The following is a 20,896-nucleotide window of genomic DNA, read 5'->3' as shown; positions in this document are numbered from 1 at the left end:
AAAGTCATTATGACAAGAGAAAGAGAATATACAAGACAAGAAAACATGAATTATTGCATGATAGGAAGTAATGTTAGCTTTCCTTTTGGTTGAGGATTGAACAGTTTTATGCCCTTGTCTTTGCAATCAGTTCTCTGTAGTTTCTATGATCAATCATTCATATACATAAACTTAAATACTTATATGAAGACAATAAATTCTTTAAAACAACTTATACCCAACACAGTGGTCCCACTGTCCAGGACTAACAGTATAAATTCTATCTTCTTATTCAAATAGACATGGGACAATGTAGACATAGTCTTTATAGTGTTTGCATTCTACTGGAGAATACAATAAATATATCCATAATGTGTTGTTATAAATTTTATTAAATTCCGTAAAGGAAAAACAAAATTATGGTTTATAAGAGGGAATTGTGGGATGAGAATTCAGATTTCTGAAAAGGAAGATCAAGACAGAAAATGCAATATAAGTAAAAGTCCTGATATAGAAATAAATTGTGTGCTAGGAAATGACTGAGATGGAAGTGTAGGAATCCCGGGAGAGAGTAGTACGAAACGATAGAGAGATGGGTGGGGGCTGGTCCTTAAAGGTCTTGTAGGTTTTTATTGTACATTATTTGCATTATGTGAAATAGCGTTTGAGTATCTTTTCAGTTTTAATCTTTTATAAGTTAGTATATATAAATTAACATTCTTTACTTGCTCAAAAAATAGCTATTCAGTTATAATATAATTTGATGATGAAAGAGTTGTAGTAATTAATTTAATTTATTCCAAAACATCATAGTGCTCCCTTTTGTATACTTTGGAAAAACCATATAGGAATATGATATTCTCAGAAAAAAGTCCTAGTCATAAGTAAAGAAAACACTGGAATAAGCGAAATGTAATGTAAAAATATAATATTATGGCTAAAAGGCATGTATTTTTAAGTCAGACCTGGATAAAATTCTATCTCTGCTATGTTCTGATTGTCAGAGATTTAATCTCTGTGAATCTCATTTCCAAATTTATAAATGAGATTGATAGTATCTGCCCAATAAGACTATGAAAATATTAAATGAGGTAATGTATCTATGTTAGTCAAGAACCTCTTTCAAGCAAAACATAAATCAAAAGATTAAAGTGCTTATCCTATTTTGGGTGGTTTAAGACCAAAGCAACAAGGAGAGGAAAAAGAGGTTATGAAGTGTAATAAGTGGAAACAGATTCTGAGACAGTACTTTGGTGCATGAGGTTTATTGAGGAGCATTTTGGGGAATGTCACTTCTTGAGAGAAGGGATAATAAGGAGCAGAGGATGTTGAACTTCATCAATGGTCCCAGCCAATATTGGGAAGCTCTGAGATTTGGATGACCCTTAAGAGTGGTCTTAATTTGAGACAAAGGTTTTGAGCCTGTGTATACTCTCTCAATCACTAGTCATCAGGAGCAGGCTCTGGGAAGAGAGTAACAAAACTGGCATTTGGGAAACCGGAGGATTGGGTGCTGGTAGTCCTATAGCAAGCCATGGGATGTGGTGAGCTGCCGCCCTGACCACTGCTTCACATAGATCCTATAGTGAGGCGACATGGCCTAATAGATATGCTTGTTATCTTTAGCCACACATATTTTCTCCAGGATTGCAAGGTGAAACCACTGCTCAGAGTAGTATGTGGAGGACAAAATAAAGGGAAATTTATTTGTGTGGATCTTCTTCTATCTCCCCTTTCCCCACTGGTCAAGGTTTGTCTCCTGCCCCCAGTCTTTTAGGAAACCAGATCCCATACTAAGCTCTGTGGAATTTCATTCACAAAGTGCACACTCATAAGGAGGAAGTAAAGAGGAGACCATCAAGGAAGTTAGAGAAGACATAAGATTTATGGTAGATACAGCAAGTAGCCTAGTATCTAGCTCATAGTAAATGTTCAAGCAATAGCTAACATTTATGTAGCATCTTACCAGGTGACACTCACTACTCTGAGTAATTTACATATATTTGCTGATTTGATCCTCACAATAGCTTGATGAGGAAGATATTAATACCAACATATTTGCATTTTGCAGGTGAGGTTACTGAAGTCAGAGGTTTAACAGTTAGTAAGTAGCACACCAGAGCTTTTATAATCAGGAGTCACTTCATAGTTTATGCTGTTGTTAACCACTCCACTATATTGCCTCCCAGTGGCTGTTATTTTTATTGTTGCTATCATTATTAGAATATGCAAATATTTCATCACTATGAATATCATTAGCAAAATATATTCAAATATGTGAAGGTTTTACAAAAGTTATAATATTTGCTATCTTTGTTTTAAAACTAATTCGCAGGAGTTGTGCCACTGTAGCTCAGTGATAGAATGTGTTAGCTTAGCATGTATAAGGCCCTGGTTTCAATTTCTAGTACCAAAAATAACATAAATTTATAACATGAATTGCTTTATAGATATGAAAATGATGCAGAAAGTTTTGGGACTTTTCTGGGTTTTATAATATAGTAAAAAATAAAATCATATGATAAAAGAAAATATGCATGGCTAATTCAATAAAAATATCTACTGTATAAGATTTCTTATATCAGGGTGATGGTTAAAGTGTGATTTACAGTTAGAAAATTCTCAAATCTAAGGATTCTAATTTCATATCTGCATTAACTGATTTGTTATGGGGTAGGTCATTTTGTCTCTTATATGTTTCCATATTATCAAATAGCATAGCTATTATTTATACATTTATATCACAAAATACATATGGTGTGTGTGCTTGTGTTTGTATCACAGATATTTTTAAGGCTAGAAGTGAAAAAAAGTAATAAAAAATATATTGAAAACAACCTACTAAGTACTCCATTAAAAAAAAATCTCCAGATTCACAGGATCATATGTTTTATTATATCCTATATAATGAGTTTTATCTTCATCCCTATTGTTGTAACAAAAATATGTTTTAAGGATAAGTAATTTCTTTTGCTGTGTCTATTTTGTCATTTAACAAAGAATATTTGGTCTTATGTAATTATATTGTTCAATATATTCACACACTCTCAGGTATTACCACAAACTAATTAGAAATTTAGGAATTTATTTTTTCCAATAATCATGTGAATTCATTAAATTAGCTACTTCTGTATGTTTAGATGCACCAGATTAGTTTTTTTTTTTTTTTTTACTGCTCTGGATTTTTGGATTTATTTTTAAGGCATCCCAGTTCTTCTGGGTTTCCTGAGGTTTTTGTTATATACTGAAAATTGATTTATTTTTCATATTGCTCAGTTTTAGTTCTCCCAGTCATGCACCCCTCCCCTAAACACACACTTTGTATTTCACATTTCCCTATTCTGAAGATAGATTGTTTTCACTACTTCAAATAACCTACACTTTTGATTTTATATAGAAGTTCTATGTAACTTATTTGTACCTCAACCATCTATGTATTTTTAATTTTATTTTGTATGTAGCATATCTTCATGTTTATTAATTCATTTGTTGAAAAGAAGCTTCTTTCTAGATGTACTTTTCTATTTTATGATTGCTAAGAAAATTATCTTTGGAGTAATAGTATCTTTATGGTGGCAGTTTATTTGTTACTCTAAATTATCTTAAAGGCTTCTAAGAAATTATAGAAAAAATATTTATTTTTACATAATATCAAAAGTGAAGAGTGAAATTAATAATGTATTCACTTTTTAGTGTAACATATGATTATTATTTTTCCTGGTTAAAAATTCTCATTTATTCATATGTAACTGCCTTGAAATTTGTACCTTAAGGACAAAGAAAGGTCACCAATCCCTCTAACTCCTGGTTCTTTGTCAAAAATGGACACAGTTAATGAGGTTTGTTTGGTACAGAACAAATTCTCAGACACAGATAGAGATCCTTTCAATGGAAACAAATTTGTTTGGCTTTACCAGGTTACTTAGCGATTAATAATAGCCTTGAGATGCAGGTCAGAAAGGTCATTGTACCAGCTTGCCAACACAATCTAAATGTACAGCTAGTCCAGCTCTGTGGGTGCAGAAGCCCCCAAAATACTATGCATAAAGTAAAACAGGTTATTTTCTGACTCCTTTTTTCATATTAATAAGCAATTTTCAAGAGAAGGGTGGCAAAATGGGGGCCATGCCACTCCGAGTAATTCATTTATTTTGCAATTTAATCTTATGTTGAAAAAAATTGCTCTGCTGCAATAGCACAGCATGGTGATTTTTAAACGTCAGAGTGTTTCATAAGTAACCTTGTAGGAAGTATTGTATTAGTATCCTTTAACAGAAAATTTCAACAAAATATTCCTAGAAATTGAAGGAGAATCCTTTTATTTTTGGAGAGTTTCTTTATACTTTTCCCTGATATATTAGGAATATACTTAGATGATTTACTTAAAATATTACTGTTAGAACCAGAAACTCAGTTATATATCTGTTTTCTCAAAAAGAATAAGGTACAATTTATAAATATTATTTTGACATGAATAGTTAAGTTTCCTAGGAGAACAGGATATTTATTTTTCCATACTTGATGATATCATCCTTTTATCAGATTTTTTCATATAGCATATTTAAAAGCTTATTTTTTGTTTAAATTTCTTAGCTACACATAAATGATGATAATTCTCAACATTTTATTTGAATTTTTTATAATTTAGACTTAAACTTACTAATCTTTTGTTCTAATTATCAATATAATTAAATAAAATGTCAGTCTTTTACATGCACAATAGATGTAATCTTGTTGATATTATTTGAACTGTTAACTGAAGTAAACTTACAGCAAATTAAACATATATAGAAAACCTGTCACACTTTTTAAATTGACTCCCTAGTTAATGTATAAAATGAATAATTAGAGATTTCTAAGTACAAAACCAAAATTTAAAGTACATCAGTAGCTCAGATTCTTTCTTGGGATATTTCAGTATTTCCTTGGCTATTTAATTAATTATAACATATAGGAATTTGAATTTTAAAACTTAATTACTGAAAAATCTCTTTAGTGCTTTGTAAAGATTGCAGACACAGAATATGCAGGTCAGATACACTGCTGATTTTGATGGATGTGGATAATGGTTGCCCCTCAAAAAACTTGATTATCATCTGTGAAAGAATTAAAATATTAACAGATAGTATCAGAAATAACTGCAGACACTTTTGATGCAGGGAGGCACTGGAGGAGTTTGCAGAGATGAAAGAAAGAGAAGAGAAGAAGGCTAACCTCGAAAAGGAAGAGAAGCAAAGAGATTACCAAGCCAGAAAGATGCATTACCTCCTCAGCACAAAGCAGGTTGGTCTACCTGTCCCTGACAGCTCCCGTAAGCCACTTGGGCCCCTAGCCTGACAGAGATAAACTAGCAGGCTGAATGGGACATGACTTGTTGAAAAGATATCACAAAGACACTACTTCTAGTTCAATTTCGTGCTTCTGTGTAGGTGTGCGCAGGCACCATGACTCGTCTGTGACAGCCGCTTCATAGAGGCAGGCACTGCAGCGAAGCTGGCAGAAAAGTCCAAGTCAGCAGTGTGATCTGCCACAGTGATAACACAACAAGAAGGGCATAACCTCACGTTCAAAACTCATTCCAAGCGGCTTATTGTTGTGTTGTGAATTGATCAAGAACTAACAAGTTATTAAGCTGAGGTGGCTTTTATGTTTTCTCTTTTAATTGAACAAATGTTGAGATTGAAACTATTCTCCCTCCCCTTCTAAATTTTGATGGAAGTTTTCAGGTGATGCTTTTAACAAAATTGTTTCAGCAATTACATCTTCATATAGAAATTTAAATGTGGGATCTGAAATACCGAGAAATGTATTCTCCTATACTGGCTAAAGTGTCAGTACCTCAAATTTTGTCATGGTTACTAAGAAAGAATACATTCATAGAATATTCTGTATGTTTTGTTAACCTGAGCTCTAATCAGGAAACTAGCAGTTTCTGAATTTTTATTTTTTCTTATAAGCCTTTGACCCCAGTGTCTTACTTCTAGCCAGAGTCATATATTCAGATATCTTCAGGGGTGGGCAAGTCAAGTCCCAGTGGTGGAAGGTGAGACCAGGACTGAATGCCATCATTAGAAGTATCCAAATGCAAAAACAGTAAATGCTGGCCCTGGGCATTTGTAACCTGTTTCTCCAGCATCTCTAGCCCTACGTGGTAGTCTAGATGCTAATAATGATGCCTGTATTTACTTAGATTTGTGTGGTTGAGTTATCTTCATTTAACAGCTAAGATAATGACCTCAGAGTTATTATGTGACTGATTTACAGACATGAAGCTTGTAGTAATAGAATCTTGAATCAAACCAAGGTCTTTTGACTCAAATTGGGCAAAAAGTAAAGATAATTTTAAAATTAAAAGGTGAATATTTTCATTTTTTATTATAAAATCTCTAACAATGTAAAAATTTTAGTTGTGTGATTGGGAGGCTGTACTTTTTATATAGAAATCTAAATCATAAATTCATTTTAACAAAATGTTTTTACTATTAACTATTACTATCAAATATTAATAAGTTTAGTTTTGATTAAATTAAGATTATTAATACTATTGATTCTTTACACCTGATAATAGTGTATTCCCTAGGATATGGTTGTTAATTTTGGTATCTCCAAGCTCTTGTATACTTTGAATATTTCTTAATCTGAATTCTAATTATTTATTCTGATGATGGGTAATGAAGAAAGTGATAGAGAAATAAAAAATGGTGAAATCAGATTTAATTGAAATATTTATTCATTCTGTAAAATGCAAGGTTTTTGAAATATTGAGTGTATATTTGAATGATTTTAAAAATCCATAAGGGGCTGAAGGTATAGTTCAGTGGTAGAATGCTTGCCTAGCATGCATGAGGCCTTGGGTTTGATCCCCAGCACCACTAAACAAACAAACAAACAAACAAACAAACAAACTGAAAGAAATTTAGAAAGTCCATAAGGATTAAATTGTTTTACTAATAAAAATAATAGCAAATATCTATGGGGTGCTTATCATGTGCCATAATAGAGAATTTACATGCATTATTTCTTTAATAAGTTTGATTTCAGTTTTAAAATTGAGTGTCTGGTTTCACAGATTTTTTACAAATATTACCAAGAAACTTGACTCATGGACCTTAATGAATTTTCAAATAACATTGTTGTTGTGTATTAGGCATGTGTGCATTGGCAAACACAAGTTGTCTATGCTACATTCAGTTTTTGTCCTTGCTTACACGGTATGCAGAGAACAGGTAATATCAGTGTATGGAAACTGCAGTTCAGTGATCCCTTGTTTCCAGGTTTCACTGTCATCTAATAAAATGATTCTTTTTGAGGCAGTACTGTACAATGGAAAGACCATGGACATTAAACCAGACAGCTGAATTGGCCTCCCAGCTTTCCCACCTCAAATGAGATATTAGATTACCTTGAGTTTTCTGAGCCTCTGTTTTTGCTCTACACATGTGGGATAATGAAACCCACCTTGAAAGAATATAATGAGGATTAAACGTAATATATTTAAAAGAGTGCCAGGCTCTTGGAGGGCATTCAGTAAATGATCACAAGCATATTACTGGAATTTAGCCTGTCAAGGATAAGCTAAGGTTCAATTCTTTCATTTTCTTCTATTTGTTGTACCAATTGGAAGCATTCATTATTTTTTTATTTCCTTTCTTTTCTTCCTTTTAGTTATTAATGAAAATTAGTTAGAGATCTTAATATTAGCGTCTTTGTATTGGTGCCTTCCCCAGTCTCATTTTAAACATGATTTCACAGACCACAGGACATTATTGGGGAAATTATGTCCTCAAATCACCTCCCTAGGAGAGTAATATTGTAAAAATATCAGAGATTTTAGTTTAACTCTGGCAGGCTGGTATATTTCATGATGGTGAGATTAATGTTTGAAAACAGGAGCTAGAGTAATGGAAAGACAACCAGTTGAACCTAAGGAGATGCTTTTGTTCCCAAGGCTTTGATATTTATTTATTTATTTAATTAATTTTAGAAAACTCGATAGACTTTATTTAGTTAAATAAGAAGGAAAGGCACATTCAATGTAACAGCTTTCCACTTTGACCTGATATGAGAGGAAGCAAGGTAATTTTTTTATTATGTATTTTTTGTTCTTTTTACTTATACCTGACAGTAGAGTCTATTTTGACATATTTATACAAATATGGACAATACCTTGATTTTTACTTTTTGGATTTTATTTTTTGGTGATAAAATAAAATAGCAGTATTCTCATCTGTTCATTTTTCAGGGGATTAGTTGTATTGATCGAATGTTACTGGCAAAGTCAAATGTTTTATTCCTTATATCTCACCAGATTTGCTTTCCTTAGCTTTCAAATCAGTATTTTTCATCATGTTAGAAAAGAGGTTGAATTTTAAAACTTGTTCAATTCAAAATCATATAATATCTCCATCTAAACAACTGTGTGCAACACTAACCATTAATACAGTAGATATGAATTTCAACTTAATCAGCTAATTACTCCAAACAACATATTTTCAAATAGCTACCATGTGTTGACACTGTGCTAGGTCTTTAGTATAGATACATTTATACATACTATTGTTAGACACAGGGAGTTTTCAGCCAAATTTTACTTGTAATATCAAACAACTTTTTTAAATAGAAAGAAATTGCTAATTTTCCATTTCAGTTTATATAAACAGTCTCACTGAAATTAACCATCATTTATATTAATGATTTTGCTGATGCAACTGACTATTTTGTTCTGTTTTAATCAAAAACTTTAAATACTTTGACTAAACTAAGGAAGACTTGAGAATGAAAGAAATACCGCACTTACATGTAATTTTTGTTATTCATTTTTCTCAGAATAACTTGGCAATGAAATAGGAATTTAACTGTGGATTTGAAAATATTTCTTACTTGTTTAGATTGACTTCATTTCTTGTTTCATGAGATTTGATTTCAAATTATATTATGTACACTTAAGTACAAAATAAAAGCAAATGGTATTTAAAAACCTTGTGTTTGACTTTTAATTTGTACAGATATTCAAAAATTTATCAAATAATGTTCAAGTATGAATAATTTTCACAAGAAGTTTGTCTTTTTTCTGTCAGGGTAGAAAAAGTTTTGTTGACCTGCTTAAATGGAATAAATCCAGCAATTTTAGCAGAGAGAAACACTATTTTTCTTGGAAGTTTCAATAATTTTTGGAATGGTATTAACATTGTGGAATACTAATTTTTACATTAAATTTTCATAGTTCTGATATAGTTTACCTTAGATGAGTATAAATAAAACATTAATTCAGGCAAATAATATTTTTTAAAAACTGAGGAATTTTGTAAGCCAAAATTGTGTTTGTGATATAGATACAGATACAGATAATAAATGAAACCTTGTGTTATTTATTGCATTAATAGTTTTAAAATGATTCTATTGATATACTCATACAGTGATAGCAAAGTTTTAAAGTCAGCTTTTGGCCTATTTTGATATAAATCCAATGTACATCTTTAAATAGTTCCAAAAGCTATTACTAATTTTTACTGGTATTAATGATCTCATCTTTATTCAAGCAAATATGTTTGCGATAATAGGAATTACACGAGTAAATAACTAATATTGCAATGAGTGAATTAATAGACCCCTCAGGGTTTTATTAATTAAAAAGTTCAAGTCATATTAAAGCACCTTTTGTATATGTTTATTTCAATCAGAAAGCTGAACATGGTAACTTATTTGCATAAATAATCAATCACCATTTACTAGTAGTAATAAGGTTAATTTGTTGCTACAGCCATAATAGGATTAGTCAATTATATTTCCCAGAAAATACTATTTGTTATGCACCCCATCACCTGTAAAACAGGATTGTGTTTAGAGTCCTTATTAAATGAACACATCAAAAAATCTTTGTCCCTGCAAAAGTTTTTTGAAAGGAAAGCTAATTTTAGTTGATTTGAATAAACTAAAATGCAAGCATTGCCTCCATTTGTAAATTTAATTTATTTTTCTGCAAAGATTGATTATTTAATAAAGTTATTTATTTTGATTCAGTATCCAGTCAAGCTAAATCTAACATATATAGGACATATTTCCTTTGAAGAAAATCTCATTTGCAGATTTGTTTTATTCCAAATCAACTGACTTTCATTTCTTTGCCCTTGTTCTTGGGTAATAAATTATGTTGTCTGCTCCACCTACTGGTAGATACATGCAAAGGCCTATTGTTGGATTTATTGGATGATAACTGCCTCAAAAATGTTGCCAGAATTTTTAAGGATTCATCAGCAAAGTTACAGAGACAAATGTAAAATTCAGAATCTAAATTATAAACACTAATGTTTTGAAATAAAGATTATCTTGTAGGATTATTCACAGTAATAATTATCTGATCAGTGAAAATCTTACTATATTTTTTCATGTTAATATGATAAAAAAGAATGAACTGCAAAATATAAAAATAACAGTATAACTATATGTATTTTGGTTTAGTTTTAGCATCTGACAGTTTCTACACATTTGAAGCAAAACTAAACTGGAAAATTTTTATACATATATTCTGAAAACAACTTTCATGTCATTTATACAATTTTTTGGTGTTTTCTCTTTAGCATGAAAACATCATGCTAAAATTTTCATATGTGAAATATAGAAGTAACTATTATCAATTTAATTTTTAAAAAAGACCCTTTACTGTGGTTATATTAATAAAGCTTTATTTTGAAATATTTTACTTTTCAAGAGAAACAAAATGCTTTCAGCTACTTTTTTCCCCCAAAATCATATTAAGTAACATTTGCATAAAAAAGGAGTGTCTTAATTAAAAAATGAAACTTGATAAATTCATAATAGATTGGTAGCCTGTTAATATGGAAAACATGTTTATAAGAAAAAATTTTACAAATAAAAACCTATTTAAAGGAAGAAATATTTAATTCTTTCAAATCACTTATTGCTTTCATTTCTATCTTCCTAGTATCATATGTGTGATTTTCACTTTTATTTTGAGATGAAGTCACAGAAAAATCGCAGCTTTTTCATATACACCTGCCAGTGTTTGCATTTGCATGTGTGCGTGTCTCTAAATGTCCTGTGTTTCTGTGTCTGAGGTTATTTGGAAAGGCTTCTCATAAGATCTTGTCTTTAGGCAATGATACACCACAGCTGTGGTATGAAGTTGAAGAGTGATGTTAAAATGTTCTTGTTAATGACTCTCCGGAACACATTTTTAGACCACTTGATTTTTATGTTGAAACCACTTCTTTGATTTTAAAGATGTTAATTTGTTTCTTTTAGTTTCTTTGTTTAATCTTTTTTCTCTTCAATATATTTCCATTTTACAAATGCAAAAGGCTGTGTATCCCTGTCTTCCTATCCCTGTTAATAGTACCGTAATCTCTAATGTGACTAATATTGCATTTAAGATCTTCATGGTCTGATACAACCTGATTTGGGGCATTCACGTTGCTTTACTCAGTTTTTAGGCTCTTTTTCTATGTGTTCTTTCCCCTTTATTTTTCAAACCAATCTTTATTTAAAACAACGTCAACATTGATTCTAAACTATTTCATTACCCAAGTTTTTGAAATATTTTATTTTTTCATTTTTCATCAACTTCTTTCATCATTCCAGATGTGTTTCAAATCAGCTCCTCGTATCTATTTCCCTAATTCTGAACAACAGTATTAGACTATAAGATGATTTTATTTTTCTTAAATCTTTAACCTTTTAACCCAGTACATTTACCTCTAGCAGATAAACTTTTCTAAAATAGCATTTTTATTTCCTTTCCCCTTGCAGTTTATAAACCTCTAAAGAGTCCCTATTGTCCTTCAGAAAAAAGTCCACATTTCCCAGCATAAACATTCAACATTCCCTATAATCTGACTGTACTTTGCTTGTTCAGTCTTATTTTCCTTTGCTCTTCAATATGAGTGTCCTAAAAAGTGTGACTTTATATCTTAGAAAAATTCTTCATGAAAAAGGGGAAGCTGGCGCAGTGGTGTCTGTAATCCCAGCGGCTGGTGCGTGAGGGTGGGGTGGGTGGTGCAGGAGAATTGGGAGTTCAAAGACAGCCTCAGCAAAAGCGAAGTGCTAAGCAACCCAGTGAGAGTCCGTCTCTAAATAAAATACAAAATAGGACTGGAGATGTGGCTCAGTGGTTGAGTGCCCCTGATCTCTATCCCTGGTACCAAACAAAAGGGCGGGGGTGGGGTGGGGATCGTAATCTGACATCGATTTCCATGCATGTATGAGTTTCTCGGAATGAATCCAATTACTATATATAACTATGAAGCTCTAATTAAAAAGAAACAAAGAAAGAAAAACTCATCATAAGAATTCTTTTAATGGATGTATGTTATAGGTAACTTCTTGTGGCTTGTTATACTCTGGAAATTCAGAAGACCCCCTCCTGTCAGAACACATAATACACCTCTCCTTTATGTGTGAGTAGAGGCAGATTCATTTTTTTTCTACCCCTCACAAAAATGGCAACATGTAACTTGCTTTCCACTGATAGTTTGACTTTTATCATTACTTTACCATTAAAGATGCATTCTTACTTCTTGTTTAATTAAAATAGTTTTAGAAAGGAAATATACTATCAATTAAGCTGTCCTTATTAGTATAGCTTGGTGAAAACTGATAGATTATGAATAGCTTATGATAAAAGGGAGGCAGAAAAATATACACAGGGACCTTGGGCAATACATAGTGTATGAAGACTCAAATGGACATAAGTTTGGTGGGGAGGGGATCTTAGAAAGGTAAAGGACATAATGAATCCATGGGACATCTGGGGAAGAAAGTAGATATTTATGGCACTAAAAAGAAAACTAGGAAGGCAAATAGGAAATTTGTCTATTTTGTCATTTTGCTAAAGTTCACTATTATTTAGTATCAACTATTATCTATATTATCTAACTATAAATGCCTCTTATTTTTGTTTCCTGCATCTCAGAGCATTCTCAACTATCAGTTCTTAATTCTTACATGATCTGTCACTTAGTTTTGGCGCACTTTTGTAGGAGTTGAAGAAATCTGGCAGTAACACAGGTTTTTGTATGGTTTGGGAGATAGCTTTATTAAGTTTTACATGAAGGATCTTATATTTGCTTTTGCTAACTTTCCAGGGGTTTATACAAGTGTTTTTGTAGAAAAAAGTTTTACAATATGAACTCTCATCAACAGAAGGCCTTACTCTGTAATAAGCTAGAACACATAGTATTGTTAGGATGATCTTCCTAGCCACTTATTTTTTAAAATTATTTATTTTGAATCATTGTAAACAAATGGGGTGCAACTTGTTTCTCTGGTTGTACATGAAGTAGAGTCATATCATTTGTATAATCATACATGTACATAGGGTAATTATGTTTGTCTCATTCTGTTATTTTTCCTTCCCCCCACCCCCCTCACCCCTCTTTTTCCTCTCCTAGCCACTTATTGTAACATGTTAAAAAAAAAAAAAAAAAAAAAAAAAAAAAAAAAACACTTCTAGAAGATGAAGCAACTTTCTCGTGGTTAGTTTAAAAAGTGAATTTAAATTAACCATGATGCTGGGACATCCACAAAACAACTTGACAGTGAAAATCTTAGTTAATAGTCTGCCCCTGTGGTCATCATCAGGTTCACCTAAATACTTAGAAGGAACGTTATCGTAGATTGATGACTAGGCTGGTTTCCTCTTGAGGGAGTATGCAGTATATCTTGATTTATCCTCAATTCATTGAACTCCCATTTTTCCCTATCTTTGAAATGGTTTAGTACTTATAAGAAACGTTGATTCTAAGTGATTTCATGTACAAAGATAGAGAAAAACTAGGGCCTGTATACAAAAATATAAAGAAAGCCAGAACATAATTTAATTATCTTCATATGCATAACTCAAAGTATTATATCTACATTCATAGTATTCCATAAGGCAGCAATTATCTTTCTGGTGATGAAAAAGTTGTTGTTTGGCATTCTTTTTTCCTCTGGATACTTGGGGGATTAATTCTTCCCAAAAGATTATGTAGTAAATTAAGATCTGACTTATACTTTTTGGATCCATAGTTTAAGAGGAAGGTCTTCGAGTTTGGCCATTTGTTCTTAGTCTCAAGTGAGCAGTCCTCATCACAAAACCATCACATAATTTGTTACTATTGGCAATCTCTCTTCAGAAAGGCCAAGGACTGAACTAGCATGGAGAATGAATTAGCTATTAACTTTTACATTTTATTTCCTCCCTCTTTAACATTATAGTTTTTATTATCTTGTAATATATGAAAGGGATAGAATTATTGTCCATTGTCAGTTCTCTTTGAGGAGATAGACTGAAGTGGTTAAAAAAAAATCCTGTTGTGTCCCCAAATGAGTTTCTTTTTTGCTCTTCTCCTTCTGTCATCTTTAAACTGCCACTCATCTAAGAAATAGAGGCAGAAAGGTTAATAGAGGCAAAAATAAAATCAAAATTAATTGAAAGATAGTCACATAGAAAAGTAGAGAAGTGCCTTAGCTACTTTCCTTATGCATATTTTCCATCCAATGTGCAATATTTTAAAAGTTATTTTAAAATAGGTTCTTAAGCTAAACACACTGTAAACTTCTCCTTTTCATATGAGTTGAGGAAGAGTCATGTGCAAAACATACATAAACCCCTCTGTTACATGTGAGTAGAGAAAGATTCATGTGTCTTGGACCTGAAGTTTGTGTAACTTGGGAATCCACTTAAAGAAGAATGGAAACAAAGTTTCAAATGTAAGAAAATGAGCATATTTTATAATGATAAAGTAAATCATTTCAAACATTTAGAATTTTAAATGTCTGACAATACCCAACAACTTGAAACCTCAAAATATAATATAGTACTTTTATTAACTGCCTAACACAGCTCGGTAATATGTTTTCTATATCTTCACTTGATGCTCTTTGCTTCTTTTTCAACAATTTTGTTACACTTTCTGAATTGAGAAGAGAAAAATTTATTCTCCTACAACATTTATCTAAATTTTTATTACTACAAAGAAAGTTACATGTTGTGTTAAGTATGTTTTTTGACAGAGAAATCTTCTATTTCCAGGAAATGATGAGAATCAAATTCCCTATTTATAATTTTCACATTTGAATATTGGAATAATTTTTCAGAGACTAGTTTCAGGCTGTGTACATCGCAAACCCCACTTCACTACTAACTATGTATTTCCAGGACTAGGCACTTTAGGATGTTCATATTGCATTCCCTCTGCAACTTTATTCCTTGTATCTAGCTAGTGTACACAGTGAATATTCCTAGATGTTATTTCTACATTATTGTTAGCTATTTTAAGTATATTTGGAAGTGATAGAATACCTACATAAGTGTGCTTAACCAAATTCAATTAAATGTATGGCCATTATATTTCTTCCTACCTTGATCTCCAGCAAGCCCAGGGCACTCTTGTGTCATCCAGCGGAAGGAAAACTATGATAAAGGATACATAATAACATATAAAGAGCGTTAACTGATATCCTAGTTCTGCAAATTAAAAAAAATATGACCTTATGAGCACATTTCTGTGTCTCACCCTATACCTTGGAAGAGACCTATGAAAGTGAGGGATCCAAAGCTTAAACTTCCTTACTTTCACTGTTACTTTTCCTCTGGGTGGAACCCACTTATGTAGTGTGGAAATCCTGCTGCTCTTGTTACATTTGTTCAAATAAATTTTAACTTTTGCACATCAGATTTCACATCTGACATTCAGACATTTAAGTAAACATTAATCTAGTCTTATGTTTATAATTGAAGCACCTAATTTTCTTTAGTTCTATCTTTTGAACTTGAAATTTGAACAAATTTTTTGGACATGAAACTCCCAGTCTATTTCCATCAGCAAATTGGGTGATTTTAAAAAATATATTAGGTTATGGGACAGAGATAGATATTATTAGGTATTTAAAAACAAAGCATATGTGTATATTTACATGTATGTACACACAAAAATACAAACATAAAATTTCAAAAACAGTTTTAGTAGAAAATTCACGAGTCAGAAAAAGGACAAATGTATAATAAATGTAGTTCCCATTTCCTACTGGCAAAATGTTCCTCCACTTATTGCGCATTATGTTCAAATATTTTACATAATATAATCAAAAGTTAACTAATATTTACTTATTTTGTATAAGATTAGTATTCTCAATAAGTTACTTATAATCAATCCTATCATTTTCTTCATTGATTTGAAAATATTAAGTTCTGAATATTTTTTAGCTTTTAATGGGTCCTTTTGTTATCACTTAATTAAATGTATAATAAAATCTAAAATGTATAAATACAAGGAAATTAGATCAATGATCTAACTAAATCTGATGAAATAATTAGGTCTGGCTTAATAGTATTGTTGATTTAAAGATTTATTCTTATCTTTGACTATTTTTCAGTTTTTTGAACACATCAGAAATATTTGACTTGAGACCAGTTATGAGTTAAATCATATAACTGATGAACTAAAAAAGAGGTGAAATTTGTCAGATTATAATTTACTCTAGCTCTTCTGTGAGGTCAGAAGAGTAACTTTATATGGATAAACACTGTTCTCCCTGTGTCCCCAATATTTAAGTTCACTCTTCTGGATTAGAAAACTTTAGAAATTTTTCAACTGAGCATCTGGTGGCAACATTTTGAAATTTCAAGCTGCTTTATTCTATCTTATTTTCACCCTGTCCTTCCTTTTAATCCTTTCCTTTACCACCCCAAGTGCCCTATAATCAAACACATTGTATACTTGATATTAAACCAGGGACATAGAGTGAGATCATACTCCCAGACACTTTCCTAAATTGAATTGTTAATTATAGTTAGTGGTCAAGATAGTCAAACATAGACTAATGTCACTCATTGTTAATGTCATCTTTTTAGGCACATGAGCATTTCTTAATTTCTGAGATTAAATTAAGGTATAGTCCAACACAAGAATTCATCTATGAACTTTGGATTTTATACAATATAAAGTAGGTAAATATTTTAAAAGACACAAAAAGTTTCCTCATTTTTTGCATGTTTATTATAATAACAAAAGAAACATAACCATAGAAGAGTTACAGTTGTCTATTTTCAAAGTACAAAATTTATTTCATTTTGGTGTGACATTTTAAGTACTTTAGTATAAATTGGCAGGTTTTCGGCATAGTTAATAGTCCTGTTAATTGCTGTTTCTTTTTTGTCTTTTGACAGTTGGAAGTCTTTCACTCAACAATGAGTTCTGTTATTCACACAGTATCATGAGAAATAGTAAATTAAAAGATGAGAAATGAAAAGAAGTTGTGGAGAAAATATAAAAGAAAAATAATTTGTATTTATATGTGACTATCTTGTAGACTTAGTATAAATAAGCTAACTCTCTCAAAAACTATTATTATGCTAAAAAGAAACTTTCACTGAAAGAATATAATTTTTTTAGCTTAAAGAAAAATTACATTTTTAGGGTGTTTATATAATGTAAATCACTCCTAATTAGCTTATCATTCCCTTTGTTGAATTGAATTTCAACCAAAGGTTTTTTCATCAATTTTATTCATCTTTATATTCCATTTACTTTTAAATTAAAACATGCACCCACACACAGGCATATTTAGTTGTAATATACCACTAAACAAACTGAATCATTACAATAATAAGATTTTATTGTACTCATCATAAGTTTATATCTATATTTTGTATACATAAGATGATCATGGTATCATCTACATAAACCTTAAATTCTCATTATTGAAATGATTCAATTCATTTAACCTGTACTTTTATTTATATATGCATGCAAAAATCAATAACCCTATCAAATATTATATAAATATTAAAATTGTTGTTGAGTTTACCCTGACCTCCCAACTCAGATTTATTCCTCTTGTCCCTGCTTTATGTCTTAATATAACATTTGTCACTGGTATTATGGTTATATCTACCTCCCTTCAATGTAGGTGAATTCATAAAGGAGAGCAATCATCCTGGTTTCTAATACCAAAATAGGTTCACAAGAAATACCACTTAATTAATAAATGAGTAGTTAATGTACATGTCTAATTGACTTGTACTACCTCTAGATTCAAAACAAGCAAGGCAGCTTTTATTTAATCTCAATCATTCACTATTTCTTCTTTAAATTAAAAAAATACGTTAAATAACTTTGAAAGCTATCTTAATGATGTCTTTTTTTCTCAAATATATTTTATGTGTTTGTTTGAAAATCTTATATAGAAAGAAAAGACAAAGGGGAAGCTAACATTTTTAAAGACTGTATGCTCCAGATCATACAACTATAATGGGTAAAGCTGAAATTCAGACTCGAAATTGGTTTTCCTGGATGGTAAGGTTTGAAGGGGACTGAAAAGGGACCAACCTCAAGGATATTTTCTTAACAAAGGGTAAAATCATGTCTTCAATGGTCTGTTTACTTGAAAGCATCTACTAGACAGCATATTCAGAATTATTGGTCTTTCATATCTTGTTAGGAATTAGCTTATCATATTTTCAAACTTCAGGAAATGGGGGTGGGAAGAGACAAGGCTCAGATATAAGAGCTTCTTACAGAAGGCAAGCAAGGTTTCCTGGGTTCTTAGGAACAGTTTTTAGGCAATATATTTGTCTTGTCAGAAAAAGAGCCATGAAGAGAAGAATAAGTATGTAGGTATCACCTGTGTATTTATTATTTCTATCATTGAGACAGAAAATCTGAAATAATATAAATCCATTTCATTATTCAATTATACATTGTTTTGTAATCATTTTATTTGAGATAGATATTTCTGAAAATACAAATGTCATTAATATCTCATCTTGAACTAGCTAGTAAGTTTATTTTAATTAATAAACATGTCATTGAGAAAACTGGACTTGTTATATCTCAAACAGTAAAACTAAAGCTATATTTATGGCTATAATGAGCACTATCTGAGACATCAACATACTTAATGGCAGCAGTGAGTCAGGATATCTGCCAAAGAACTGGTGTGAAATAGGGTAGAAACTTGACTAAGAAGTAAAAGAAAGGTGCAAGCCTTTTTTCCCCTGACTGAATCCAGAACCAGTAAAAAGATAGAAAAGACAATAATTAATTATGAAATGGAGTGGCACTTTATAATGAGCTTCCTTCTACTAAATCCCATAGTTCAATCTACCTCCTAGTTGTGGCAAAGCAAGAAAACCAGTCTATCCCTATGAATCTGAAAGGAAGTAGAAGCAAAGGTATTTGCTTCCCACAGGCAAGCTGACTTTCAAGAGGTGGGAAGAAGTGTATAAACTAGGCTGAAATAGCTCCTTTCTTGATGTACCAAACTGAAAACTTACTCCTCTTCCTTGACACAGTAGAGAACAAAGAGGAGCCAACCAGTGGAAACATGAGAAATAGGAAATATGTCCTCCCCATTAATTAGATTTACAGGGTAGATGGGAAGCAGAGGTAGAGGAGTGTATTTAGAAGACTAAAAGCATGTATGTATTCGTAAGAGTTACTTGGAGGAGAAATCTTGAAAATACAAAAGAGATGAAACAGCTTAGTAACCATGGACCTAGAAAAGGTGAGAGAGAGGATGTGATGAAGAGAATAAAGTTGCAGGCTTAAATAGGGAGAAGACCTCAACTTTCATGTCAGGAAGGAATAAGATTAGTGTAGAATCATACATGGATTCTTTTGTAGGGAAGGTAAGAAGTTGAAGTAATTAATGTTTTTTTTTGTTTTTTTACTTTTTTTAAATTTTAATTAAAAATCATAAATTTACATAGGGCAATGTTGTTTGATTCATTTTGTTATTTTTTTCCCTTCCCCCCTCCCCCCCCACCCCTCTTTTCCCTCTATACATTCCTTTCTTCCTCATTCTTACCACCCTCCTTATCCCTAACCCTAAACCTAACCCTAACCCTAACACTAACCCCTCCTACCCCCCAACCCCCGTATGTCCTCATCCGCTTATCAGCGAGATCATTCGTCCTTTAGTTTTTTGAGATTGGCTTATCTCACATAGCATGATACCCTCCAATTTCATCCATTTGCCTGCGAATGCCATAATTTTGTCATTCCTCATGGCAGAGTAATATTCCATTGTATATATATATGCCACAGTTTCTTTATCCATTCATCAACTGAAGGGCATCTGGGTTGGTTCCACAATCTGGCTATAGTGAATTGAGCAGCTATGAACATTGATGTGGCTGTATCTCTGTAGTATGCTGATTTTAAGTCCTTTGGGTATAGGCCAAGGAGTGGGATAGCTGGGTCAATTGGTGGTTCCATTCCAAGCTTTCTGAGGAATCTCCATACTGCTTTCCAGAGTGGCTACACTAGTTTGCAACCCCACCAGCAATGTATGAGTGTACCTTTTTCCCCACATCCTCGCCAACACCTATTGTTGCTTATGTTCTTGATAATTGCCATTCTAATTGGGGTGAGATGAAATCTTAGGGTAGTTTTGATTTGCATTTCTCTTGTTACTAGAGATGTTGAACATTTTTTCATATATCTGTTGATTGCTTGTACATCTTCTTCTGTGAAGTGTCTGTTCATTTCCTTAGCCCATTTGTTGATTGGATTATTTGTATTCTTGGTGTAGAGTTTTTTGAGTTCTTTATAGATTCGGGATATTAGTGCTCTATCTGAAGTATGATTGGCAAAGATATTCTCCCACTCTGTAGGCTCTCTCTTCACATTACTGATAGTTTCCTTTGCTGAGAGAAAGCATTTTAGTTTGAATCTATCCCAGTTGTTGATTCTTGCTTTTATTTCTTGGGCTATGGTAGTCCTGTTAAGGAAGTCTGCTCCTAAGCCAACAAGTTGAAGGTTTGGGCCTACTTTTTCTTCTATAAGATGCAGGGTCTCTGGTCTGATTCCGAGGTCCTTGATCCATTTTGAGTTGAGTTTTGTGCAGGGTGAGAGACAGGGGTTTAATTTCATTCTGTTGTATATGGTTTTCCAGTTTCCCAGCACCATTTGTT

At 31.9% G+C, this 20,896-nt stretch overlaps 1 protein-coding gene across 4 annotated transcripts in view; it reads left to right on the top strand.

Annotated features, from left to right (window-relative positions):
- The window catches only part of SPATA17 (spermatogenesis associated 17), a 279,874-nt gene that overhangs the window by 97,422 nt on the left and 161,556 nt on the right, over positions 1-20,896 (top strand). For all 4 annotated transcript variants that reach the window (XM_079107174.1, XM_079107176.1, XM_079107173.1 and 1 more), the window contains one exon: positions 5,139-5,262. In XM_079107174.1, coding sequence (XP_078963300.1) covers positions 5,139-5,262 — 124 coding nt within the window. The remainder of the gene's footprint in view (positions 1-5,138; positions 5,263-20,896) is intronic.

This window comes from Sciurus vulgaris (genome assembly GCF_902686455.1).
Source record: "Sciurus vulgaris genome assembly, chromosome: 12".
Classification (NCBI taxonomy): Eukaryota; Metazoa; Chordata; class Mammalia; order Rodentia; family Sciuridae; genus Sciurus; species Sciurus vulgaris.
This window is presented reverse-complemented; position numbering and strand designations above follow the sequence as displayed.